Here is a 25,218-nt window from a genome sequence, read left to right on the forward strand (position 1 = left end):
CAGGGAGAAGCGTCGTCTGGTCGACAGGACAGCTCAACCTGACGCATCGATGTCCTCTCTCGAGAACAAGGTATGCACGGAAATGCGGAGGACCTTCGATTCATCAGTATCAGAGCATCAATGGCTCTTATAAACCAGGTTGAGGCTCAAGAAACTATCCCATATTAATGACAGTGTAAATCAAGTCACACTCACAATTACGAAATCGACACGGAGCCCCGCCACATTTAAAGATTCTAACAAAATGAATAGAGGACTCCAGGTCTCATAGTGATAAACTTGATCTGCTCACCGAATAATTTTAGTATAAATAGTCAATCCCAAGTACGAGGATACTCTCCCTGACTTTTAAGCTTTCTTACTTATTTATTACACTCCAAGAACATTTACTGACTTTAGCATAGAAGGCTCTCCCGACCCCCAGGCTGCCCTTTCAAAGCCGGGTACATTCCTCTCTTTGCAGGATTCGTTGTGAAGACCTAAGTTGTTAGAGCTTGGCCCAAGGTTGTGCGAAACACGACATCAACATTCTCGTTGCAAATAACTCTTCACAAACACACATTCTTTTTGTAATGAGATGGGGTCTATGCTTATATATATTTGTAGGCAAAAAGACAACTCATTCGTTCCTAGTGAATCAAATACAACCATCAAGGCCGATTAGTTGTCGTTATGGTAAAAATAACTTATAAAAATATATTTATTTATAAAAATATTCTCATTTTTAAAACATGATTATATAATATATTGTAAAAATAGTTGTACGATTGTCACAAGACAACTACAAAAATAAAAGTGCAAAGGACAAGAACTAAGCTGTCGGGTGACTCTGTATCTAGTAAAAAGGAAAGACATCTGACATCTCCTTACAAGTGACTCTGCATCTAGTAAAAAGGAAAGACATCTGACATCTCCTTATAAGAGCACTGGCATTGGACTAACCAAATGCTAGTAAAATCCAAAATATAGGTAAGTTTTGTATAAATGACCTACGTTGGACTAGTTAAAAACCTTTAACTTAGACTTTGAGCTACATAAATTTAAAGGAATGTCCAAAGTTGGAGAGTTACTATTCACCCATCAAACTCATATTTTATTCACAAATAATTAATAAGACTTTGTTAAATTCTTTTTAAAACTTTCATTAGTAAACAAAGCTATATTATGTACAGATTTTTTGGAAAATATTTTTTGTAAATAAGGCTATATTATGTTGGATAAATATGTTGATATAAAAAATAGTTGAGAAATAATAATTTAATTAATATATGGAGTGTATTTGTAAAAAATATATAAAAATATATAATATTATATTATTATTTTAACTTTGAGATGAATAGTCCAATGTATGTAGATTAATATCTTTAGTGGCTTTTAGTACTTGTGCTTAAGGACCTAAGATTTTTTTGCTTATTTTAAGCTAATTTAATATATATGCTACTTAATCTTATTATTATTATTATTATTATTATTATTATTATTATTATTATTAACACAAATTCTCAAAAAATAAATAAATAAATAAACAGGCAAGGAATGCGTGCCCCTAGCCTTTTCATGCATGACATCGGCAATGCGTTTTAATTATATTAATACTATATCAAAGCTTCAGATGGCTTAAATATTAGGCGTTTTCCTTTGTCCTTCAGTTCGCAAAAAGTTTAATACCATTATTCACAAAAGGGTACGTACGAAAAAGAGCACATTAGAAAATGGAGTAACATGCACTTTTATTTATTTTATGTTAGTCCTTTTTTTTTTTTGGGATGTGTTAAGAGGGTGGCATGGGCCATGGCTGAGAAAAAAATAAAAAATAATGCAAGAGGGTGGCTCTAGCTTTGGAATATAAAAGGAAAGTACGTACCTAGAGCTAAAGAGACATGCCCAAAACGTGTGTTGATCGGTGATCACTGCTGAAAAACTCCTCTCCATTAATGCCAGTTGACCCAGTTCTCTACCTTTGGCAACCAATCATGACTTCTTGCCATCTCAGATTATGATCTATCATGGGGAACTTTAATCATGCTGGAGAGGCAGACAAATTAATTGAACAACCAAAGTACCCCATGCATGTATGTCACCCAAATAGGCAAATCAAGGCGCTAATGAAACCAATTAGATAATTAATTAGAATAATAATTTAATAAAAACCTAATCCAGAGGCTTAAATTCTATCCTAATTGTTTGGCTTAATCTATGCGTTCCAATATATATGGTCAAGTACTTGTAAAAGAATATAACATATGCAGCCTCAAGTCTGCCACAAAATATCAAAATATATATATATATATATATATGGGAAATGCTATGCATCAGCCCCACACCAGCACACACTTCACATCATTTTTTTTTTTTTTTTTTACACACTCAATAGGTTGAGTGTGTTCTGGTGTGGGGCTGATGCAAATATTTTTCCTATATATATATAAGTTGATCTGATCTGATCAGCCTGCAGGCTTCAGAACCAGTACAAGAAACCTTTACAAACTCTCTTATTCCTTCTAAATGGCTAAAGTGTATCCTCAAGATCAACCCAGCAGCTCTTCTTCTCCCTACATGACCTCAAAGAGAGAAACATTTACTCTATGGATGAAATCTCTGGTGTATCAGACAAATGGTTGCACTGTTTACAACACAACTGGTGATATTGTTTATCGTGTTGACAACTACGAAAAGAAAGGTAGCAGTGAAGTTCATCTCATGGATCTCCGAGGCAAAGTTCTTTTTACCATAAGAAGAAAGGTATGGTATCTCGTTTCGTTTCTTTTACTGGTCTGTCACCTTGGAAATGATCCATATTGGCATGAACTAACTTCGGGTTTTTCTGGGTTTGTGATTATTTTGCAGAAATTCTTAGCTTTTGGTGGTTGGGAGGGCTATAGATGCAGAAGTAGTCATGGTTCTTGTGTAAACGAAGAGAAGCCATGGTTTCGAGCTAAAAAATGCTACAAATCCATGCTTATGGGAGATTTAGCTTGTCAGGTTACCGTGGGATATGATAAATACTGGATTGTTAGATTGGCAGGCAAAGCAGCATTCAGAATTGTAAATACTGATGGAGATATTGTTGCAGAGGTTAGTATATATGTATATATAGAGGTTTCTTTAATTTCTTGTATCCTATCGATCGGAATTCTTTGGAGGACGTTGCAACGTACAAAATGATAATAGTTTGGTTGTTCTTTGTGCAGGCAAAACCAAAGCACTCATCTTCAGGAGTATTGTTGGGAGATGATGTTTTAACTTTGGTGGTGGAGCCTCAAATGGATCATTCCCTCATCATGGCTCTAGTGATTGTGTATGGACTCATTCGACGTAGAGTATAAATCAACAAGACAAATCTTCTTTAACCACAAAATGTAAAGGCATTATTAATCTCTTTTTGGAGCTTCTGATTCTGTTCTTTTCTCTCCTTTTTTGCTGTGTTTTTGTGAGAGGGAGTAGAATTTAGAAGAGAAGATCAGAAACAGTACCATGATCATGTAATTCATTCCATGTACGTGTTAAATATTATTATTTGATTTGCAAAGACTGTCCAGTGAAGAGGTTGTGAACTGACACTAAAGAAATATAAAGTACTGATCACAAAGCTCGAATATTGTCTCCCAAACCATCTAGCATGCATGCCAACAAGTTTATGAATTTAGAAAGAAAATCCCAACGAGTAGTATACCGTTAAACTTGCAAATTAAATTTCCCTCAATGATCTATATAGATATAAATATAATCCAATTAATTTCATATCCTTCAAGAATTATTAGTCACAAACATATCATTCTACAAAAGTGAATTTATAAACTGATATGGCTTCACATGATACGTTAGATCTAGATCTGACAATAAAAATAGATTTACAATCTATAGGCGCACCATATCAAACTACGTCAGTTTGTGAGTTTTATTTTATAAGAATATTTTAACGGCTAAAGTATTTTGGTTTCATATAATCCCGTATGTTAAAATTCCTCAAACACTAGGCTAATTAAACTCAATTATTGCATGATTGCATCATTGATATGAAGTTAGTATAATATTTGAGATGCAATTTATACAAACATGCATGGTGATGTCGTTTAGATATAAATTCATATATAAGAAGATCAAGTCCTTACAAATGATATAAAGAAAATTTATAAAAGTAATAATAATAATTAAAAAAAAAGGCCTCCAACGGCCAATGAAAAGCTAGCCACGTTCCTGATCATCATCTTCATGTCGTACATACTTGTTGAATTGTAATATTTGGAATATATCAAGAAGTCCAATATGAATGGCAATAATTCAGGGGACCCATAACTGAACATACTCCATCCGTTATATGTACCAAATGCCCTATACATGTCTTAAACGTGATCGATGGGATCAGACCAAACATCGAATAAAAAATAACGTGGAAAAGTACGATCTTCTCAATGCATCACATTATCCAAAATGTCTTGAATTTTCTCGAGATATATGATGAAGCCGGATTCCAGGTTGACACGCTAACAAAATCATAGTTTTCCTCTACGTGATCATTAATGGGCCAACCTACCAATAATTAGAGAAAAAAAAAATGGAACATGAATTTGGACGTGGCTATAGATGAGGAATGTTATGTACAGTCGTGAAGTGTACAAGTGTTATACAGTCATTTTAAAAAAGAGTAAGATCTATTATTAAAAAATTAATTTCTTTTAATGTGAATTCTATATTTATTCATTTTTTTTCAAAACGACTGCACGGTATTTACATTCTCACGACTGCAAATATTATTTCTCGACTAAAGATAGACAACCCTTTTTTTTTTAATTTGAACAGAAAAACTCATTATGTATTACCTAATAACTGTAACATTACAGATTTTGTCCAGCAATACAAAGGAGTTACTACCCGAAAGCACTCCTTCCATCCAGACAACCTCTTCTACTACATTTAGTCCCAATTTTGCCAAAGTATGAGCTACTCTATTACTATCTCTATTTGTATACTGTATTGACCAATTCATTCTATTGTGTAAAATCAGTTTTATGTCTTCAACTAACTGTCCATGCCACTCCCAACAGCAGCTCTTCCTATTTACAGCTTGTATAATCCCCATAGCATCACCTTCGAAGATGACCCTACGCCAAGTCAACTCAGCACATAGTTGTGAGGCTCTCCACAGAGCTTGTAACTCTGCTACAAGCTAGAGTGCATATACCTGAATCAGATCTGCAAAGTGACAGCAGCACCTCCCCTTCTTCATCCCTCACCACTATCCCTACCCCCATTCTTTTCTTCCCACAATCCAGGCTAGCATCCCAATTCACCTTCACAAAACCACTGGTTTTCTCCACTTTGCTTCTTTCTTTTGCATATCGCCTCCCCTTATAACCCCTTCTTGCTCTCCTCTAGCCTCTGCATCAGATGGACAACCCAGTTCGCTTGCAACGATGATGGGGCACATAATTTTCTGTACAGATAATATTAATGTAATTCTCTCTACATTCGCAAGGAAAAATAATTTATACAGTCTTAGAACGTTTAAATCTCGCACATTCATTTTAAAAAATGTGATAAAATCTAGAATGACAAATTTTATTTTTTCATTGCATAGAAGCCTCACTTTTTTTCAAAGCGTGTCTAACTAGCATTACTCTATATATGTATTATTAAAACCAAGAAATTTAATACATATACATAAATATTGATAACAAAAACGTCACATATATCATTGGAAGCTCTTAAGATATTATTACAGGAAGATCGTGGATTGGACGCAATACAAAATGTATAAGACCAAGCTATATTAGACAACTATTACATAGATAATTATTAAGTACTTCTGGAATACGGATGATATGATAATCCATCCAATCAGGCGGTATCATGTTATTCAGACCGTGATAGGAATACCACGTATCCGTATTTTAGAAGTACCCAATAATTACTCCTAATACCCAATAAGGCAGACAAAGAAGGAAAAAAAATAAATATAGAACGAAAAAAAATATATATGGTACGGATGAACATATTAATTTACTCACTCTGATGGAATTGCACATCCGAATTTTCTCATTTGGTATATACCATGCGACTCTAACTGTACACAGTATATATACTCAGGTATATAAAAAAAAAAAAAAATGTTATTAGCTCTTCATGGCAATCTTGAGGTTGCGTACTGTCATTACAAGCATTTGTCTTTCACCTTCTACCTCTGCAAACTTGAGACTTATTTCTGAATATCTCTCTTGCATCTCGTGTAGTTCACTTTCCATTGAATCGTTCTTCTCCTTTAATGATGTCAATTCAGCAATTAAATCAAGATTTACATCATTCTTACTAATACTGGAGTCTTTTATCAGTTCTTTCTCTGATGAAGTTTCATCAATGCTGTGGAGAAACATTAGATAGATAAATATGTTGGTAACTTGCAATTAAGAAGGAAGTGCAGTTAATATCACTGCAATTATCCATTTAAACATCAGCAAGTAGTAATCTTCTTTCTTCAAGTCATACCTCTTGACTAGTGACCATGTGTTCTTATTTTCTTTCGGCAGGCAAGCTGTACTACTACTGTTCATAGGGTCGTCCGTGGCTGTTGCTTCTTCAGGTACACTGCTGTTTGAAATGATGCCACTTGTATCTACGATGACCTGTAAAATGAGATAATTCATTTTAAAAAAACTATCGACTTATAGCACAGTATCATTCAATGGCATTAGTAAGTACATACAGGAATCGGAACAACAATCCCAGACAGCAATCTAAAATGGTTAGTTTTGTACTCAAACTTGATATAGAAATTGCAGGGAAATGAAGCTGAACGAACTCAAAAAACAAAGCAGAACTATGTGCAGATTTTATCAAACCCTCATCAATCCTCCAATCATGATAAAGAGACAGCGCAGGAAAAGATCCTACTTTTGTCATTAGATGGTATAACATTAACTAATACACAGTCACAAACCTTTTGAAATGAAGTAATCTGATTGAGTTCTTCCACTCTGTTCTCTAATTCTTCAATTTTGTTTTGAAGATCCTTTTCCTTCATCAAAAATGAGTTTGTTGAGGTTTCCAGGGAAGTTTCCTTTAGCTTTATCTCTCCCTGCCAGACAAAATCATTATCAAGACAAAAAATCCTTGTTGGAGGGCCGAAAGTATGTATTAAAGACACTAAATATAGCTTTGTAAACATATTTGGGGAACTCTAAATCATATTTTCTCTCTCGCAAGACTTTTGCCATTGGCATAGTCATCTACATTACATCATATAGTTATAAAAAATCGTGATTTGATATACTCATGGGAGTTGTAATTTACCTCAAGCAATTTTATCTTCTCCCTCAGAGTTGCAACTTCTTTTGAGCCACGGGGAACTGGAGCTGATTTATTGTTTTTCAAAGTATTTTTAGCTCCATCAGAAACTGTGCGCCCATTACTATCCTTGAGCTTCTTCTCTATACTGGTGAATGCATCGTCCTTCTTCCTCACGTCGTTTTTTAATTGGAAGATCTGCTTCCTGAGTTTCTCCTTCTCAACCTCATCTTCAAACGAGGAATTTTTCAAATCAGCACACTGAGCTTTTAGCGTTTCCATCTCTGATTGTAAGAAACCAACTGTTGCCTCCTTCTCATCCTTGAGGTGCCTAATTCTACTTAGCTCCTCCAGAGATTTCTCTGCTTCTTTCTTCAGCAAAGCAATTGTGCTCACCAGTTCATTTCTTTCTACATTTTCTCTTTGTACCAACATCTCAGATTCCTTAATTGATGCCTTCATATGTTCGAATTCTGCTCTACAAATTTCTTGCTGTTCTTTTTGTTCAGAGAGGCATATATTCTCAGCAATGAGCCTTCTGATCTCTGTTTTGAGCATTTCAATCTCCTCAGAGAAAGCCCTGCTAACTTCTTCGCCATGCTGCTTCTGATATTCAAGCTGCTTGGACTCATTATCAATTTCCACCAACATTTGCTCTATCTGGCACGCATTCATATCTATTTGGTTGGACAGCTCCCGTATTCTTGCCTCATAATCATCTCTAACTGTCTGAAGCTCTTGTTTGACTTTCTGGAGAATTTCTTCCAGTTGACTCTTCTGCCAACGCAGTTCATTAGCTTCCTTCAATGCCTTCATAGCCACCTTCTCGTTTGCATCAAATGCAGAGGCCATTTGCACTGAGAGCCTTCTAAATTCCTCCTGAAGCCTCTCAGCTGTACTAGCATTTCTCCATCTTGTCTTTTGCAAGGCTTCCTCAGCTCGGATGGCTCTTTGCTCCTGCTTAACTTTGGCATGTGTCACAGCTTCCAGATCAGCTTCAAATCCTTGCGCCTGCTTCTCCATTTCTTCCTCCAAGCTTGTAATATGCATTTCCAGATCTCTTATGGTAGCCAAAGAATCTGAGAATTCTTTCGACTGCTTCTTCAGTTCGTTTTCCAAGCTCTCAATATGGGCTTCTAGTTGGGTTATGCCAGTAGGAGGAGATGAACATTCATATTGTATCTTCAGTTGCTCTTGCAGTTGACTTTGCTCCAGTTTATATGACATGTCATGGTTTTCCTGCTTCAAAATCTCATAGTCAAGTGCTAGTTGCTCCATCTGCATCTCTAGCTCATCTTTATCCCTCCTATAAATCTCTATTTCACCATAGAGGTCTATGATCTTTCGCTCCAGCAAATATGTTTCTTTGGCATCACCGTGCTCCTTAACAAGCTCTTCCAGTGCTTTCTGCTCTTCATCATCATCTGTCTCACATTTCAAGAGATTAACCTTCAACTCTTCAGCATTCTCACAGGATCCTATTTTGTTGGAAAGATCAGATATTTCCCTGTTCTTTGCTTCCAACATTTCATCTAGGTCCCTTACAGCAAGAATCAACTCCGCATTAGATTCCTGAGTTTTATGCAGTTGTAACCAAAGATTGGCATTCAGGTCCTTCTCATAGGTCAATTCTTGTCTGATTTCTTCAGCAAGAGCACGGACATCTCCACCCTTTGACTGCAACTTGTTTTTAGCTTTTGCCTCATCCATACGTTTATGGAAGGCCTTGAGTTTCTCGCATTCTGACTTGAGTGCATCTCTCTCATCTGTGATGTTAGCAATCTCTCTTGAGAGATCCTGCCCCCTTTTGCTCTCTTTTACAATTTGCTTTCGAAGGGTCTGTAACTCCAACTCTGACACATCTGCCTGCCTAGCCAAAGCAACAAGCTCAGCCTTGAGTTTTTCCATCTCAGTATCTGAAGCCTGTTCAGATCTTTCTCTGCTAAGGGTGTTGTGAGAACTATGAGTTGAGTCATCTGTACTTATGCCATGGTCAGAACTGCCTGACCACTCCTCGTCATATACTGTCATTGAGGCATTTGCTGCTTGTTCATGAGGCAATGAGGTGTGGCTCACAGATGATAGGAAACTAGGAGGGTCCTGATGGATGTTACTATTTCTCAGTCCAAGTTCTCGTGGAGTATCAAGTCCAGAGCTGCTTTCTGAACTTGATAATGTGATGTCAGATCCAATTGACGCTCTAGAGTTACAATTCAAGTCAGCATCATGGGTAGTTTTATTGGATGGTCCATCCTGGAAAACAGTTGGGGGGGGAAGAAACATGATGATATTAATCATTACAATTATAAAAATAAATCTAAAATAACAAGAACAAAATTCCATACTCACATATGTTTGCTCAAAATGTTCGTTTGTTTGAGCTAAACTGTGCAAATATTTTTTTTATGGAATAATGCGAGCAAACATGAAAGAAGTTTAGCAACATTGCTCCCCCCCCCTACCTTTCCCCATTCCCCCTCTTTGAGGGAATTAAATAATTTCTGGTACAATATATATACAACTGAGGTAGAAGGAAACCAAAATTTGTTTGGCTGGATATTGCAACCTTACCTCAGTGGTATCATTTGCAACACTTTCATCTTCATCACCATGGCTTAAGAAGGTCTTCAAGCTCCTATTTTCAGATTTTATTTTTGCATCTTCAAATTCTTCCACCTCTCTGTAAAATTCATTTAAGAAGGCCAGACTTAAAATTATAAGTTATGAAAAGAAATCCCACAATTTTCAAAGAGAATAAACTAGATATGATTATTGATACCTTTGATCGGCATCTGCATGCAGCCTCTGGATCAAAACCTGTACAAAAGCAGAAGGAAGAGTTCAATTTAACTCTGAAACCAATTCTTAATCATGGGAGCAAGCAGAGAGATCTCTGAAGGATATCCTAACATATATATGGACAACAGATGTTTACTTGAGGGGAAGAGGAGAGTACTAACATGTAAAACTGCATTTGAGTTTGGATTCTTTAGGGGAAAAGAGGCAGAGGATGGCTTTGTTGCCTCAGCATAATCAGCAAAATCAATAGAAACTTCCCCAATAGAACCTGCTTTTGACGATCCCTACATAAACACACCAAACCAAAATCACATACTGACCGTCCGCCACGACACAACCACTTCTCATAAACAAACATCTTAAAACCAGCAACTTCATTGACTATAAAGCATACATTTGAGACATGGACGTAGTAGATCCTCTCACTGATCTTCCCAGTCCTCGGTTCCCGATTGAATTTCACAGTCTCATAGACAGGATTTTCCCAACGGCAGGTTTCGTTCCGAACCATAGCTTTATCTGATTTCACAGTCGGCTTTCCCACATCCGCAGGAATCAAAGACACCATCAATGCATCTGCACTAAACTGCGATACCTGAAATCACAAAAACACACTCTCTTACTTATCACAATCCCCAATTGCATTGCCCACTACAATTTTATTCACAGTCACGGCCACATTCCACAGTTGAAGAAACCAGAATCCTGAGGCAGGCCTTGTTTTTTTTTTTCGAAAATATGAAAAACTCAATTCAAGTGATCCAAATAGTTGTGTTTTAAAGCTCATTAGTTTCAGTCTCTGTTGCTACATTTTCTCGGAAAACCAAACAGAACGAAACCAACTCATATCCACCAGTATAAAAAATGCTCATTCTTCAACAAAATTCAGAGCAATTAGACTCAAGATTTCGAAACTGAAAACACGAAAATATTTCTTTGAAGGAAAAGAGATATGATAGAGGCACCTGCGTTGCATGGAACTGCAATTTGAACACCACTTTGACCTTGTTCTTCTCGCTCCTCCACCTCGCCGACCTGAACATCTCCTCTCCCTCTCTCTCTCTCTTCTCTCAGCTCCGCGTCTTACTAGCAATATCCAAGCTCCGCCGGAGCTCCACCAACTACCGGAAACCTCCAAGATCACTGGAGCTCCGGAAAAATCCGCCACAACATGAGCATGGGAGTGAACATATGATTCAATGTGAGCCAAAACGATGAAGCTCCGCAACCTTAGCTCAATGGGAAAAGCAGCAGAGAGAGAGAGAGAGAGGGAGAGAGGAGCGAGTTGACTCAGTAGGATCAAATGCGGGGGGGCTGAAGCTGGGGGAAAGAGCGAAGTGTATGGAAAACTCGAAGCGAGTTAAAAGAGAGAACAGAGAAGTAAAATAAAAACAAAGCAGATCTGAGCTCTCTCTCTCTCTCTCTCTCTCTCTCTCTCTCAACACCGCTCTTTACAAAGGGAGATGGCATTTGGTTTCCTTTTTTTTTATTTATTTGATTTTAATTATTTTTAAAAAGGATAAAATAATTTCTAAAAATTTAAGGAGAATAGTTAGGAGTTTGATTTAAGTGAAAAAATAAATTAAATTTCATCCATTTTTTTTAATGTTATCTGTTCATTTTTCAAACATGATGTAATCAATAAAATTCTAAGTTAATTAAATAGTTAATAATAGAGATTTAAATAAATGAATTAGGTAAAATATTAGTTACATAGGGGCCTCTCTACATTGGATCAAGTCAAAATGAATATATTCAGTTTGACATACATACCCCTGTACTTTTGTATACAATATTACTGCCATTTAATTAAAAACATCCGTCAGTGCATGCTTGTACATGTAACAAAGAATTGAAGAGAATGCAATGTGCTAATTGAAATGTACTCTTCAACAAAAAAAATAAAAATAAAAAAGGAAATTGTAGCAATTGTTTTAGGGAATTCAAGTATTAAACTGTTAGGTTGTAAGCAGAATTGCTGGGCAAGTTTTTTATAATTTTATTTTTTATTGTTGGGTCATTATTCATATGGGTTTGGTGACATCTACGTTAATTATATGATTAGTTTGGCTAATTTTAGATTTACGTGGGTTTACTCTTCTATTCTCTATCATTATTTTTATATATTTTATTGATGTGATTAATTGTATTAAATTTTTTTTTAATACAAAATCAATCATATTAATAAAATGTATAAAAAATACATAAAAGTGATTGTATTTTGAATATTTATTATTTTTTTAATGCAAAAAGGGCGTTATGGTCATTTAGTCTTTACTTTGTTGGGACATGGCGGTGGCGCCGACAGAGAAAAAGTAATTAAGCAAACCCCAACGGTCGAATGTGACTGAATGAAACGTCCTAATTGAAAATGACACTTTAACCAAAAGAATTCTTATTTTTATATATATATATATATATATAATTAAGAAATTATGTGGAGTTTCAATTATGATTGTACTTGTAATTGGAAAATGATTGTATGATTTAATACAATCATTTGAAAAAAAAAAAAAAAAATTTGAGAACAGTATGAAAAGTCAAAGTCAGATAAACTCTTTTTTTTTTTTTTTAAAGAAAATGGATATAACTAATATATACTAAACTGTATTTAGCATTATTTCTTATATTTTCAGGATGGAATATGTCTTTTTGTGGAATTTTGTAGTACATTAACCCACACATGTGGAAGCATTGGATTCTTATCCTTTCTAAATCACTATTTTTTTTTTAATTTTTGGATAAATATGTTAATGGATGCTAGTTTTGAAACAAATTAAACGATATAAATTAAAAAATGTAAAATTCCAGTGTATAAAGAAGGAAATCACAATCGTGTTCTTTAATAATAGAAAAAATAATAATATTAGTAATATATATATATATATATATTTATTAGAATGCAACTGCCGTTTGGTGTGATCTATGTTAAGTGGAAACCAAGATTAATGAAACAGCACAGAATTAAACAAGTGCATGCAGAGATCGATATCCGAATTAAACAAGCATGAGTACAATATCTATCTTATGTTTCACAGTTCGCTATATATAATACTCTTAAAGAAACTAGGAAAGATGTCATCGTCATCTCTGTCATCTCTGTCTCTCCTGTCTGTCTGTGTGGGGTGGGGGGGTAGAGAGAGAGGATTGAGGTAGATGATGATCAGAGTGGTGTGTGGTGCTATGGGCATATATGGGGTACGTGGAAGAGGAAGGGAGTACTGAGGATTAGGAAAAGGGCAGAGAGAGAGAGAGAGAGAGAGAGAGGGGTTGCTTTCTGTACGTCGATGTTAACTTGGCTTTAAAGCTGGTCATGGGTTGGGCATGAGAGAGAGGAGCTTCATATTAAGTGCAGTCGACCAAAATTCAGAAGCCCTCATGAATATGCATGAAGCTAGCGTGCGACTGCAGATAAGACCACAACTCCCCACTACCCACCAATATTATAGGTCCGATCGATACACCATACATGAAGTGTATCCTTTACAGTTGTTCTCTCTCTCTCTCTCTCTCTCTCTCTCTCTCTCTCTCTCAGTCACATGAGAGGTGATTGAGATATTTGTGTTTTTTTTTTTTTTTTTGTTTACTTAAATGCTTTAGACAATTGAAGAGATAAAACATTCATGTTAAAAAATTATAAGAAATCCTATGACCCATGCACGCGGTTGGTTTCGTCCAAAAAAATTCTTCAAATCTGTTGGCACAGTCTTCCATGATATTTGTAATGTTATCCAAAATATATATACTCCAGAATGGAGTACTATCGCTCATACGGCCCTCAAAACTGAATCAAACACGATTTTTTTTTTCCATTCTCAAAGTTCATCATCCCGAAACCATGTATATATAAGAGAAAAATTATATTCATCATGTCTACAAATTACACGCTACATTTTTATTATTATTATTAAATGTATGGTATATGAATGATGAGTTAAAAAATTTAATAAGTTTAAGAAGGATAAAATTTAAAAAAAAAAAAAAGATGCGTGGAATAATAAATACTAACAAATTAAGCTCTATATAAGAACGGTACGTAGTTATATATATATATTAATGAGAAAATCTATGTGTAAATTTTATTTTTTACGCATCCAGCATATAGTTGATTTGGAAGTTATGCTAAAAAATATTATTATTATTGTTTTTATTTTTTAAATTATAATGGATTCCACTATATAACTGGTGTGCTTATAATATATACCATCTTATATATTGTAGCAAAACTCTGTATATATGTGTGATAGTTGGGTAACATGACTTGATTAATTATTGATTAATAACTTTCATCTCGAGTAAGATTATAAATTGATTATTACGATCAATGAAGAACTATTAATTCTATAATTATCTTATTATAATTCTAAGAACATGACCTGGCTACAGCTTATAAATTAACAATAATTTATAAAATTTATTAAAATGGCAACTGGTAGCTAGCTGGATTAAGGAAAAAGCTGGAAAATTGTTAGAAGGTGTAGTAGTAGACGGGCTTCCAACTTCAGTGAGGCAAAAGTAAGAACCACAAAGATGTTGATGCATGCTAGTCATGACCATATTACGATGAAAGAGATCGAGGATATATATTGGTCATTATCATTAGCTACAAGGTCCCTCTCTGATCTTGGGTTCTGATCTGAGACTTGCTGCGGGCATGCAGCAGCATGCTTTTACCTTTTCCAAACTTTCACAAAAAGATCACAAGGGACCCTTAACAACAACTTCATGATCATGAATTCCACTTTAAGACTTTACCATCTATTTCACATTAATATTAATGGTTCACGTCTTAACTCTACTTTTATGTGCATGAAATTTGCAAAGAGATAAAAAGCCTTTTTGGGTGCATGTCTTATTAAGCTATCATCTTGATCAGATCAATCTAGCTAGCTAGCTAGCTAGTAATTGGAAGGTAGGACCCATTAACTGTAGTACGTGCCTTTATGGTTTTGGTAACTTCCACTTATGGGAACCAATTATGTGATAATTCAATTAAAGCTGATTAATGAAAATTGCCACCAAATCTGGATGTAATGTTACTTTCAAAAGAACAAAAGAATTTGGAGATTTGAGACATGCATTTAGTTATATATAGCTCAATAATAATAATAATAATAATAAAAATAAAAAAGCAAAAAAAAGAAAGAAAGCAAGATATATGCAGGAAAGAATATATAAAAATAGTATACACCAATTAATTAAATAAATAATTGCATCATGGGTCTACAACGACTCTTCACTCGATCATTGTCTTATCTTATTGAGAACATAAGATGACGTTTCATGTTCCCATATATATGTGTGTAGCTTTGGAAGAATATATATATATAGACCAGTGCTAGGTACAGTCCTCATTTAGAGACTGCATGTTCAGGTTTAGGCTATTTTAACTTTAAAATTTTTTAAAATTACAAAATTATCCCTCTTAAAATAATATTTTTTCTCATTTAATAATGTGCCTGTACATACAGTCTCTACTTGAGGACTGCAAATATAATTCCTCATATATATATATATATATATATATTATATAGGAAGATAATAAATGAATATATGAGAAACAATAACAGCGCCTCGTATTAATGGTTGCTGCAGGTTGTTTCCATTTCTTTTGGCCACGTGAAGGTTGGCTTCTTTTGGTTTCATTTGCACTTTTTCTTTCAAGAATCAGAAGCAGCTAGCTAGGGTCCCAAATGTCTTTATTCATTAACTTGTGGAAACGTAAAGATCACAAAGAAAATAATTAAATTATCTTTTCTCTTTAGTCTTAGTACTTTTTCTTTATCAGGCTAGCTAGTAGTAGTGTTATTTCTTCTTATATATTGTATTAATGTGCAAACATGCATGAGAGACAACAGAAGGTGCTCACGTGAAGGTGGGCGACCCCATGCATCCTCCATGCACGCTCCCTATTACAAAGACACCATCAATGATCAAATGGTCGGGTCCCGTCATTCTTTAAGAATGACGTTCATAATACATCATAGTTTTGCAGCTATATAGCCCTTGAAGCTGCATCTTATCTAAAGTGAAATTCATTGAAAATGCAGTACACAAATCTATAATTTGTTTCACCCTCACAAATCTATTGATAATTGTTCGGCTATTGTACGTACAGACTTTTTTGCAGGGTTCTTGGTTGGAAGCTAGCTATAGCTGCTATTTGATGCAGGGATTTGGCTATAATAGTGTTGGACTATCTTGAAGAGCCAAATCAATGCAAATATGGCAGAAGTACGTGTTGTGTACTGGTATTTAGGATATAACGTTTGCTATGAGTATAATTTACGGAAAACAAGTATTTGTGACGGATTATTTACGACAATAACGACTATATGAGATAAAAAACAAACTCACAGAAAATAATTATTTTTGTTGTAAATAACTAATCACAGATAAACAATTTATTTGGATTACACATAAGATTCTAATTTGAATAGCTCTTTTCGATTTCAATATTAGAATATTCAGCTTAATTTTATCAACAATTCAATATCTGTTAGAATTTTATCTTTATCGTAAGTATCTCTTTTCAATCTCACTTATTTAATTTCTGCTAATGATTCACTATCAGAATAATCTTAAATGATCTTAATTATATCCCTTGCCATTCACTTCTTTGGTTTACAATCATAATTTGACTCCCCTAATTGTTTTGGTCAGACAAATTAAGGAGCCGGGACCGACAAAAGAAACTGATCAGGTGGAGTGAAAGTGAGAAATGAGCTCATGATTAGATGCCAAAGGTGAAAGATGTTTAGCTACTTACTTCAAGTGCCAAGGTGAAAAATAAAGACCACGCACGTAGCACTGATAGGACAGCCAAAAGTGTACAGTTCTCATGTGATAAAACGATCAAATGCAACAGACACCATATCCAACGTGTCTCTTAATTCTCTAAGAAGCTTCATCATCACATGCAGCCATGATTTGTTTTGGCCCACGCAGTTGGTCCCCAGAAAGCAGCTGATGATATAAAGTGAAAGTTGTGAGAAATCATGAACATGGATGCAATTAAAGATCGATATGATCTAGTGCGCCAAAGGAAAACTAAAGATCACGGAGTGCTAGGACAGCCCAAAAAGTGTATAGTTCTCACGTGAATCTAGTTCATCACAAGCCCAATCAGCCTAATAATGAGTGGTGATCTGTTTGGTTGTTAAGAAAGCCACGGAAAAAGAAAATAATTTAGTTTCATGAATTTCAGTGATGATCAGGACAAGTACGTACCCTCCCTTCTTGCTTAAATCTTCATTCCTGGTCCTATGATGTGTTAAAAGATTTTATCTAAGTAAGCTGTATCTTGAACGTACACACTCGATATAAATTTAGCATAGCAATACATACATACATACATATATATATATATATCTCTGCAGAATCTGCAAAAAAACAGCTTAAACTAGTACTGTGCAATCCAACGTTGATAACCCAAAAGAGAAAGAAAGATGACCAATAGCTCAACCTAGCTAGGCTTGAGAGAGAGAGAGAGAGAGAGAGAGAGTGAGAGAGATGACTACAAGTGTAAGGTCTAATTGGATGATTTAAGTGAGAATTGTAGGAGCCTTGAACATGAGTTGCTTATTCTTTGGTTGTAAATCGTGGGAAAAAGCTGGGAAAATTGAAGTAGTACTGTAAGCTGGAGGTGGAGGTTGATTAATATGGGGTCGATTTCAAGATGTAATAAGAATAATTAATCCCCTATGTTTGAAAAAGGGGTGAGGGGATAACGTGTTGAAGTTAGAGAAAACAATTGAAATTGACATGATATTTTGTTGTCAAGTACTAGATCATGATGAGACACCATCCGGAGAATTCATATCATCAGCTAGCTTATACATTAATTTATTTGCTATATATGTCACATCGGTTTTTATAAACTTTTTTGTAATAAAATTAATTTAATTTGGTAATACTCTTAAGAATTTATCCAATCATATGCAAATTGATATTAAGAAAATCAACTTTTTGGTCCAACTATGACAAAAAGAAGGGCTTTCCGCTGTTATGTAAAATGGTGGAGTAATGCTACATACAGTCGTAGAGTATGCAAGTGCCGCATAGTCACTTTGAAAAGAGTAGGATCTACTTTAAAAAATTAATTTTTTTTTTCATGTGAATCATATATTTTTTTTCTCAAAATAATTGCGCGATGCTTACACACTTTGCAACTATCATTTCTCATAATTATATGTTAAATTATGAGAAGCTTTGTAAAACATCTTACAAAAATAATATCACTTTATATAAATATTCACATTTTAAAATATAATGGTAAAAAAATTGTAAGTATATTATTACTTTGTTAAAATATATCAATTTATCACGTGGTCTTGTCTGTCGTCCATTGATTCGGCAAATAGTTTGGAAGGCAATCGTATTTGGATCAAAGCCCAATCGGTTTCTCTTTTTAATGCCTAAAGTGAATTCACCTTAACGCCATGAACGAGTTGTGCGAGCAGCCCAACCTATTCTAGCTGAAAAAATTGGTTACTGAAGGGAGCCCGGAGCCGAACCTTATTCGGATCCTCAGAGCCCACTGATCTTAATGCAGGTGATCGGGTCGAGCGGGCACGCACCAATGCATTTTTACAAGAGGATCCGGATCCTCCGAGCAAATATAAGTAAACTTTTGTTATGCGCCTGTTATATTTTAATCAAATCAATTAACACTTTAGTGATCTATTTTTAATGATTTCCTGTACTATTATATACTAAAATATGCGTAATGTTGGGTATGAAATGAACTAGAGAACATCCTCCTGTCTTATTGAAAGTTCAGGAAAGAACAAATAGAGACAAGGAAAGTTGATCCAACAAAAATAATATAAAACAAGTATAACTCAATTATTCTATAAAAGGAGTTAGATTTTTATAAAAGAAAAATAATATTTACAGTCGTGAAGTATATAAACATCACATAATCATTTTGAAGAAAGTGAATAAATATAGAATTTACATGAAAAAATTAATTTTTTAATAGTAGATCTTACTCTTTTTCAAAATAATTGTGCGATATTTGTGCATTCTACAACTGTATGTAACATTACTCTTTATAAAAATCGAGAATCATTACAAATCAATACAAGTTATTGACTCCCCCTCCCTTAAATCCATTTCCTTCATTGTATAGAGATCATCGATATATGAGTGGACATGAGAGACTGTAAAATTATTAGATATAATAAATTTTGTCTCCAAATAACTTATGAACATAAATTTTTATGCCGAATCATATAAATTTATGTCTTTCTATCACTACAAATTATATATTTTGTTTACTATTTGTCTCATAGATGGACATTAAAATTTAAGCGCTCAGCAGTATTGGTTCACACACAATATAAAAAAAGTAATAATGAGAGCATGGTATTATTTTCAGCTTGTTTGAAAAAAAAAAAAAAAATCAACTACAAATCAAAAACTAAAAAATGTATTAAGAAATTACATTAAATGTAAACCGTCGAAATATAATTATAATTACTAGAAAACTATATTAAAAAAAACTATGGGAAGCTTCGTCGACCAAACACCATATATACTAATTAATTCCAGAAGATTACTGTAGGTGGGATGACGGTCTAACTTAATTAATTAATTATGGGTTACATTTATATAAAATTCTCCCATATGGTCAAACTTTAATTTTGGGTCGTAGTTTTTTTTCATAGATAATTGTTTGGAGATTAAAAATTATTCTAGCATACGTGACATTAATTTATTCCATTTATTGCACATCAGAACACGTGATCAAACGTAATTAGGAATGTGTACACTAGCCTGCCATATTGTCAACTAGGATAATAAATATACATTTCTGCTGGGTGCAAGCGGGGCATCAAGCGGCAGGCAATCGGCATCTACGTGGAATATAAAAATAAAATTAAAAATTAAAAAGAACTGTTTTTATAGATAACAAATAATATTATATAAAATGGTGTCTAGCTCCCCTATCTTCTTTTTTTTTTTCTTTATTTTTTTTTCTCTTTTTCTTTCTTTTCTCCCTGCTTCTTTCTCCTCTGCCCGTAACCCCTCCCTTCTTCATTTTTGTCTCTTCCGCATCCGCGTCCGCGTCCTTCGAGTTTCCCTCTCGCCCAGCACCGGCTTCACCCACCACAGTGAAGCTCTGTCCACCACCAAGCAGCCCACCCTTCCAGCAGCACAAGCATCGGCTTTACCGTCCCTCTCGCCCAGCACCGGACCCACTGCACGAGCACAGGCCCACTGAAGCTCTGTCGTCCACCACCAGTTGGCCCATCCATCCAGTTGCACGAGCATCGGACATAGTCCAGACCGGCATGCGTGCTCCCTGGACCACTGCTCATCGAGGGTCAAAGAGAGGATCTATGGGTTTGTGGGTTGGGTCTGCGGACAAGGAACGGCAAATGTTCCTCAGAAATGTAGAAGAAGAAACAGAGGCTAATGTAATGTTGAGAATGAGATCACTAGAGAAACACCACTGACTGGTAGGGATCCACCGAAAAAGAAAAAAGAAAAATAGTAATTGAACTATTGAAGTTTGTTTAGAATATTCGCTATCTGCTTATATGGAGAGAGAGAGAGAGAGGGAGAGAGAAAGGAAATGGAGAGAGGGAGGGAGAGGTCGGTTGGAGGCAAAGAGACGGAGGGATTACAACTGAAAATTTCTAAAGAGAGAGAGAACAAAATTAAGAGATACGGAAAAATGAAAACACTGGCGCGCCGATTGCAAGCCGTTTACCCTGTGCGCTTGCAAATAGCATTTTTCATAAATATATAATATAGTCCACTTGTGTATGATCATGGCCGTGCGCGCGCATAAAATAAGATTGCTTCTAAAAGTTAAATGTCGGAATTTTTCTAACCAATTCATAAAATTTGACCAAGATTTGTTTATGCAATAAGGTTGGACCAAACCTTAAACAATCACATATATATTGTTAATTTCAATAGGAAAATCAAGTAAACATGATCATGATGTTCCTTGATTATTCAAAGTGAAGGTTGTATCCAATTAATCTGAACTGAAACGATTATTTGTTTTCAGACTTAAGGCTCCATTTAGATAGTGAGATGAGATGGTTTTAGTTGAAAGTTAAATAAAATATTATTATAATATTATTTTTATTTTGAGATTTGAAAAAATTGAATTGTTTATTATATTCTGTGTGAGATCAATTTAAAAAAATTATAATTATTAGATGAGATAAAACCATTTCTATATCTAAACGGTGCCTTAATCCGAATGCCCATCATAAATCTAGCATTGAGTTTCTATAATTTATTGGCATTTGGTTAGTTAATATAGAGAAATGCTCAATTCATAATTATAATTATAAATATAAATATTTATTTTTAAAATTGAATGCATTAGATTATTATTATAAATTGAATATATTAAAGGAATAGGAAAAATGGCTAATTGTTTGACAAAACGAGCTCATGACATGCCGTACTTGATTGGCTTCGTATTCTTGTATTATTTTTTCGATTCGTGTCTACATAATTACGATTTAATTTTTTAATTTAACCAGGCAAAGGCCGAATATATAAATTCAACTTCTTTGAAAGCAACAAAATGTACTGGATATGCCTGAACAAATATTAGAAATTAACGATTAAGTTATAATTAATATGGTTTTAGCCGGCTTTTAAGTAGGCTGGCCGGCCACCAGTACTACCACTCCCCCATTTCCTCCATGCATGCCTTCCCCAAACACACTGATCTCGTGATCCTATAAATATACATAGCTTTTATGTGCTGATCTCCATCCTCTAATTATATAGTAATAATCAGTCTAAGAAAGTACGTTGGAGTACTTAGAAACACAGGAAAAGCTAGACCATCAACATCATGAGGCAAGCCGGAATGTATTCGGGAATACTCGCCGGAGGGAGAACGGGACCTCATTCGTTGCCGTTGGCGAGGATAAAGAAGATCATGAAAAAGTCTGGGGACAACGTCAACATGATTTCCTGCGAGGCTCCCATCGTATTTTCCAAGGCTTGTGAACTGTTGATCGAGGAATTGACACGAAGGTCTTGGATGGTGGCCATGCAAAGAAAGAGAAGGACGCTTCACAAAGAGGACGTTGTCTCGGCTGTTATAGCCACCGATATCTTTGATTTTCTGGTGAATTTGGTGTCTGCAGACTCCACTACTCCTATCGACTTGACCCCTGTTGAAAGGGAAAAACTAGAGTTCTAGCTTAGGGCATATACCTTCTCATTCTCCTCCTACATTAAGTCTCATCATGTACCTTCTTTATCCTTTAACAATTCACATGCATATATATATTTACACACGCGCAGGTAGAAGCTAGAGTTTTGGTTTGCTTGCAGGTTGTTGATTGCTGTGATCTGTGGTTGACAACTTGACAGTTTAATTTCTTAGCTGTTCAACTTCTGGTACTCGATTAATAATATACCGCCATTACGCCATGCAATATTGTAGGCATGCATTATGCTCCTCGTCATGACATTAATAATTACCATTTGATAAATGAGAAATGATACTTGTAATTTTGAATGTGTAAATACCGTGCAGTCACTTTGAAAAAAGTAAATAAATATGAGATCCATATAAAAAGAAATTAATTTTTTATGATTGAACCCTACTTTTTTTCAAAACGACTGCACGACGTTTGCACATTCCATGACTATATGTAGCATTACTCTTGATAAATGCTTTGATTACAAATGAATTTCATTAAAATAATTAATTCATAAATTGACTTAATTATAATATAATATAATATATTGTATTGTAAAGTATATTTAAGATATCCCATGAAGGCATATTAATTTATAATTTTACTTTTATAAAATTTTGTTAGGACTACAACACCTTGTCATTTATGTATTTAAGCAAAAGCACATGTTTACAGTTTACCAGACCTAGGAAACCCTATTGTTTTTAATTTTTGGTTTCAGACCATTAGGCACCTGTCTGTCGGTCAAGTTAAAAAGTCAAGGTACGTAATTGATAACATATATATACTTCCAAGCACACACCAACATTAGAGAGAGAATGTATGCATCAACAAATAATAGAGGCCAAATTAAAAATGACGTCCAGTTAATAGAACGCTTGATTGACATAACTCTTCACCTCTAAAATAGAAGTTTGGAATTTGAAATGCCGCCCAAAAATAAAAAATGACGTCCAACTATATAGCTAATTAGAAATATTATTTTACATTTGTTGATGTCATATATTTTAAGAGGGATGTTACTCTTTATCTCACATCACACACTTTACATATTTTAAAATTATTTTTTATTATTTTATTTTATTTTTGTTAAACTAATTGAGCTGTTCTATTTATCATCCATACACTATATACTTGTTATAAGAAAAATGAAAAAAAATAAGTGAAGTGTGTGGTAAGTGGAAATGATAAATAAAATTATTCATATTTTAAATAGCTTGACAATAGTTAAGATAAAAATTTCCTCTGAACTAACACTTCCCAAGTATAATCAAACATTAGAAAACATACCCTAACGCGGATTAAGATGGTTATAAAGTAAAGTAGATTTATATAAGTTTGGGTTTGCTCTTTCTAATCAGAATTATGGTGAAAGGGTGTCATAAACTAAGCCCATTTATGCAGATTAGAGATTCTTATAATGGCCCAACCCAACCCAATCCAATTTTGTTTTTACTTACAGTGCAACACAAATATTATCAGTTATTTTAAGATATTTTTAAATATTTTATTATCAAATATAAAATACTTTTTAATTTCATATTATTTCACTACTTCTCACATATATATTAAAATATTTTAAGTATAGGAGCTTAATCAATGCTCGCTCAGTTCCTAATTTAAAATCTTCTCGGAATCGTGCTACGCTCACTGAGAGAGTATAGTCTAAGAATGATTTCGATAAGGTAAAATGATTTTTTTTATAGATTTTTTTTACATCCTTAAATATTTAAAAAAAATAGATTTACAATATTATTAAAAAAATTTATTTAATTATTAATTAAAAAAAGAAAAATAGTTCTCCATAGAAATGGTCGGGACCTAAAATGGAGACCATTTATCAACCCTCCAGTGGTGTCGGAATTGGGCTTGACCTCTAACGAAGTGGCAGCCGCAGGGTACTTGATTCAGGAATCCCTCGTACATGAAACAGACGAACTTCTGGACGATAACAAAATATAAAAGGGCAAAGACTAAAGAGAAATGCTTTGGGTCCAAAAAATGTCCCGAATTCGGGACCCGGGATTTTTTTTTTTTTAATTGAATGATTAAAAAAATATTTTTTAATGATGTTGTAAATTTTTTACTTTTTAAAATTTTTTTTATAATGATTAAAAAATATATGAAAAAAAAAGAAGAAAAAAAAAGCTCTATTCTTGACACTTTTTGGATATCGAATTCGGGACCCATAGCAGTACTCTTATTTTTTTATTTAATGTTTATGTAAGTATTTTTTTATTAATATTGTGATTTTTTTAAAAATATTTAAAAATATAAAAAAAAGTATGAAGGGAAAAAAAAAGATATTTAAATGTGTTTAAATGTTGAGCTGAGTTGAATTCTTTATGAATAATAATGAATTGAGATGATAGAGTGAGTTTTATAGGGTCTATCTAAAATGAGTTTAAGATTGCATTTAGATGTTGAGTTGAACTCAGTTCTTGATGAATAATAGTGAGTTGAGTAGTGTAAGAAGTTATGTGAGACCAATCTAAACTGAGTTTAAAATGTGTTTAGATGTTAATATAAGTTTAATACTTTTTATGGGAAGTTGAAAAAAATTGTGAATCCTACGTATAAATATGTGTTAAGTCGAAAAATTTTGTGAATCTCACGTGTAAGGAGGTTTTGAATTGAGATGAATTTAATAATTTGATAATTGAGTGTTTGGATATTAGACTCAGCTTAAAATTAGACTGAGCTCAGCTGAGTCTTGCAACCAAACACAATCTAAATATGTCTGGATGTTAAGATGAGTTTAAATATATTTATAAAAAGTTGAAAAATATTATAGATCTCACGTGTAAATAAGTATTAAATTGAAAAAGGTCGTGAATCTCACGTGTAAAGAAGTTTTGAGTTGATATGAATTTAGTAATTTGACAGTTGAATGTTTAGATTTTAGAATTAACTTAAAATTAGATTAAATTGAGTTGAACTCAGATGA

At 34.1% G+C, this 25,218-nt stretch overlaps 3 protein-coding genes across 3 annotated transcripts; 2 read left to right on the plus strand and 1 right to left on the minus strand.

Annotated features, from left to right (window-relative positions):
• The first annotated feature begins 2,485 nt into the window (after positions 1-2,485).
• On the plus strand, positions 2,486-3,467 carry LOC108997069 (protein LURP-one-related 4-like). Its single transcript, XM_018973172.2, has 3 exons — positions 2,486-2,742; positions 2,848-3,075; positions 3,192-3,467. Exons 1-3 carry the CDS (start codon positions 2,506-2,508, stop codon positions 3,324-3,326), a joined length of 600 nt encoding a protein of 199 aa, XP_018828717.2. The 5' UTR covers positions 2,486-2,505; the 3' UTR covers positions 3,327-3,467.
• Positions 3,468-5,690: 2,223 nt separating this feature from the next.
• Positions 5,691-11,498, minus strand: LOC108997153 (myosin-J heavy chain-like). Its single transcript, XM_018973310.2, has 9 exons — positions 11,046-11,498; positions 10,475-10,675; positions 10,242-10,364; positions 10,061-10,098; positions 9,853-9,961; positions 7,288-9,534; positions 6,935-7,072; positions 6,484-6,620; positions 5,691-6,357 (listed from the first exon to the last, which is right to left on the minus strand). Exons 1-9 carry the CDS (start codon positions 11,121-11,123, stop codon positions 6,114-6,116), a joined length of 3,315 nt encoding a protein of 1,104 aa, XP_018828855.1. The 5' UTR covers positions 11,124-11,498; the 3' UTR covers positions 5,691-6,113.
• Positions 11,499-21,928: 10,430 nt separating this feature from the next.
• On the plus strand, positions 21,929-22,267 carry LOC108997037 (nuclear transcription factor Y subunit C-1-like). Its single transcript, XM_018973121.2, has one exon. The coding sequence runs from the start codon at positions 21,929-21,931 to the stop codon at positions 22,265-22,267; it is 339 nt and encodes a 112-aa protein (XP_018828666.2).
• Positions 22,268-25,218: the final 2,951 nt, after the last annotated feature.

Source organism: Juglans regia, chromosome 9 (assembly GCF_001411555.2).
Source record: "Juglans regia cultivar Chandler chromosome 9, Walnut 2.0, whole genome shotgun sequence".
Taxonomy (NCBI): domain Eukaryota; kingdom Viridiplantae; phylum Streptophyta; class Magnoliopsida; order Fagales; family Juglandaceae; genus Juglans; species Juglans regia.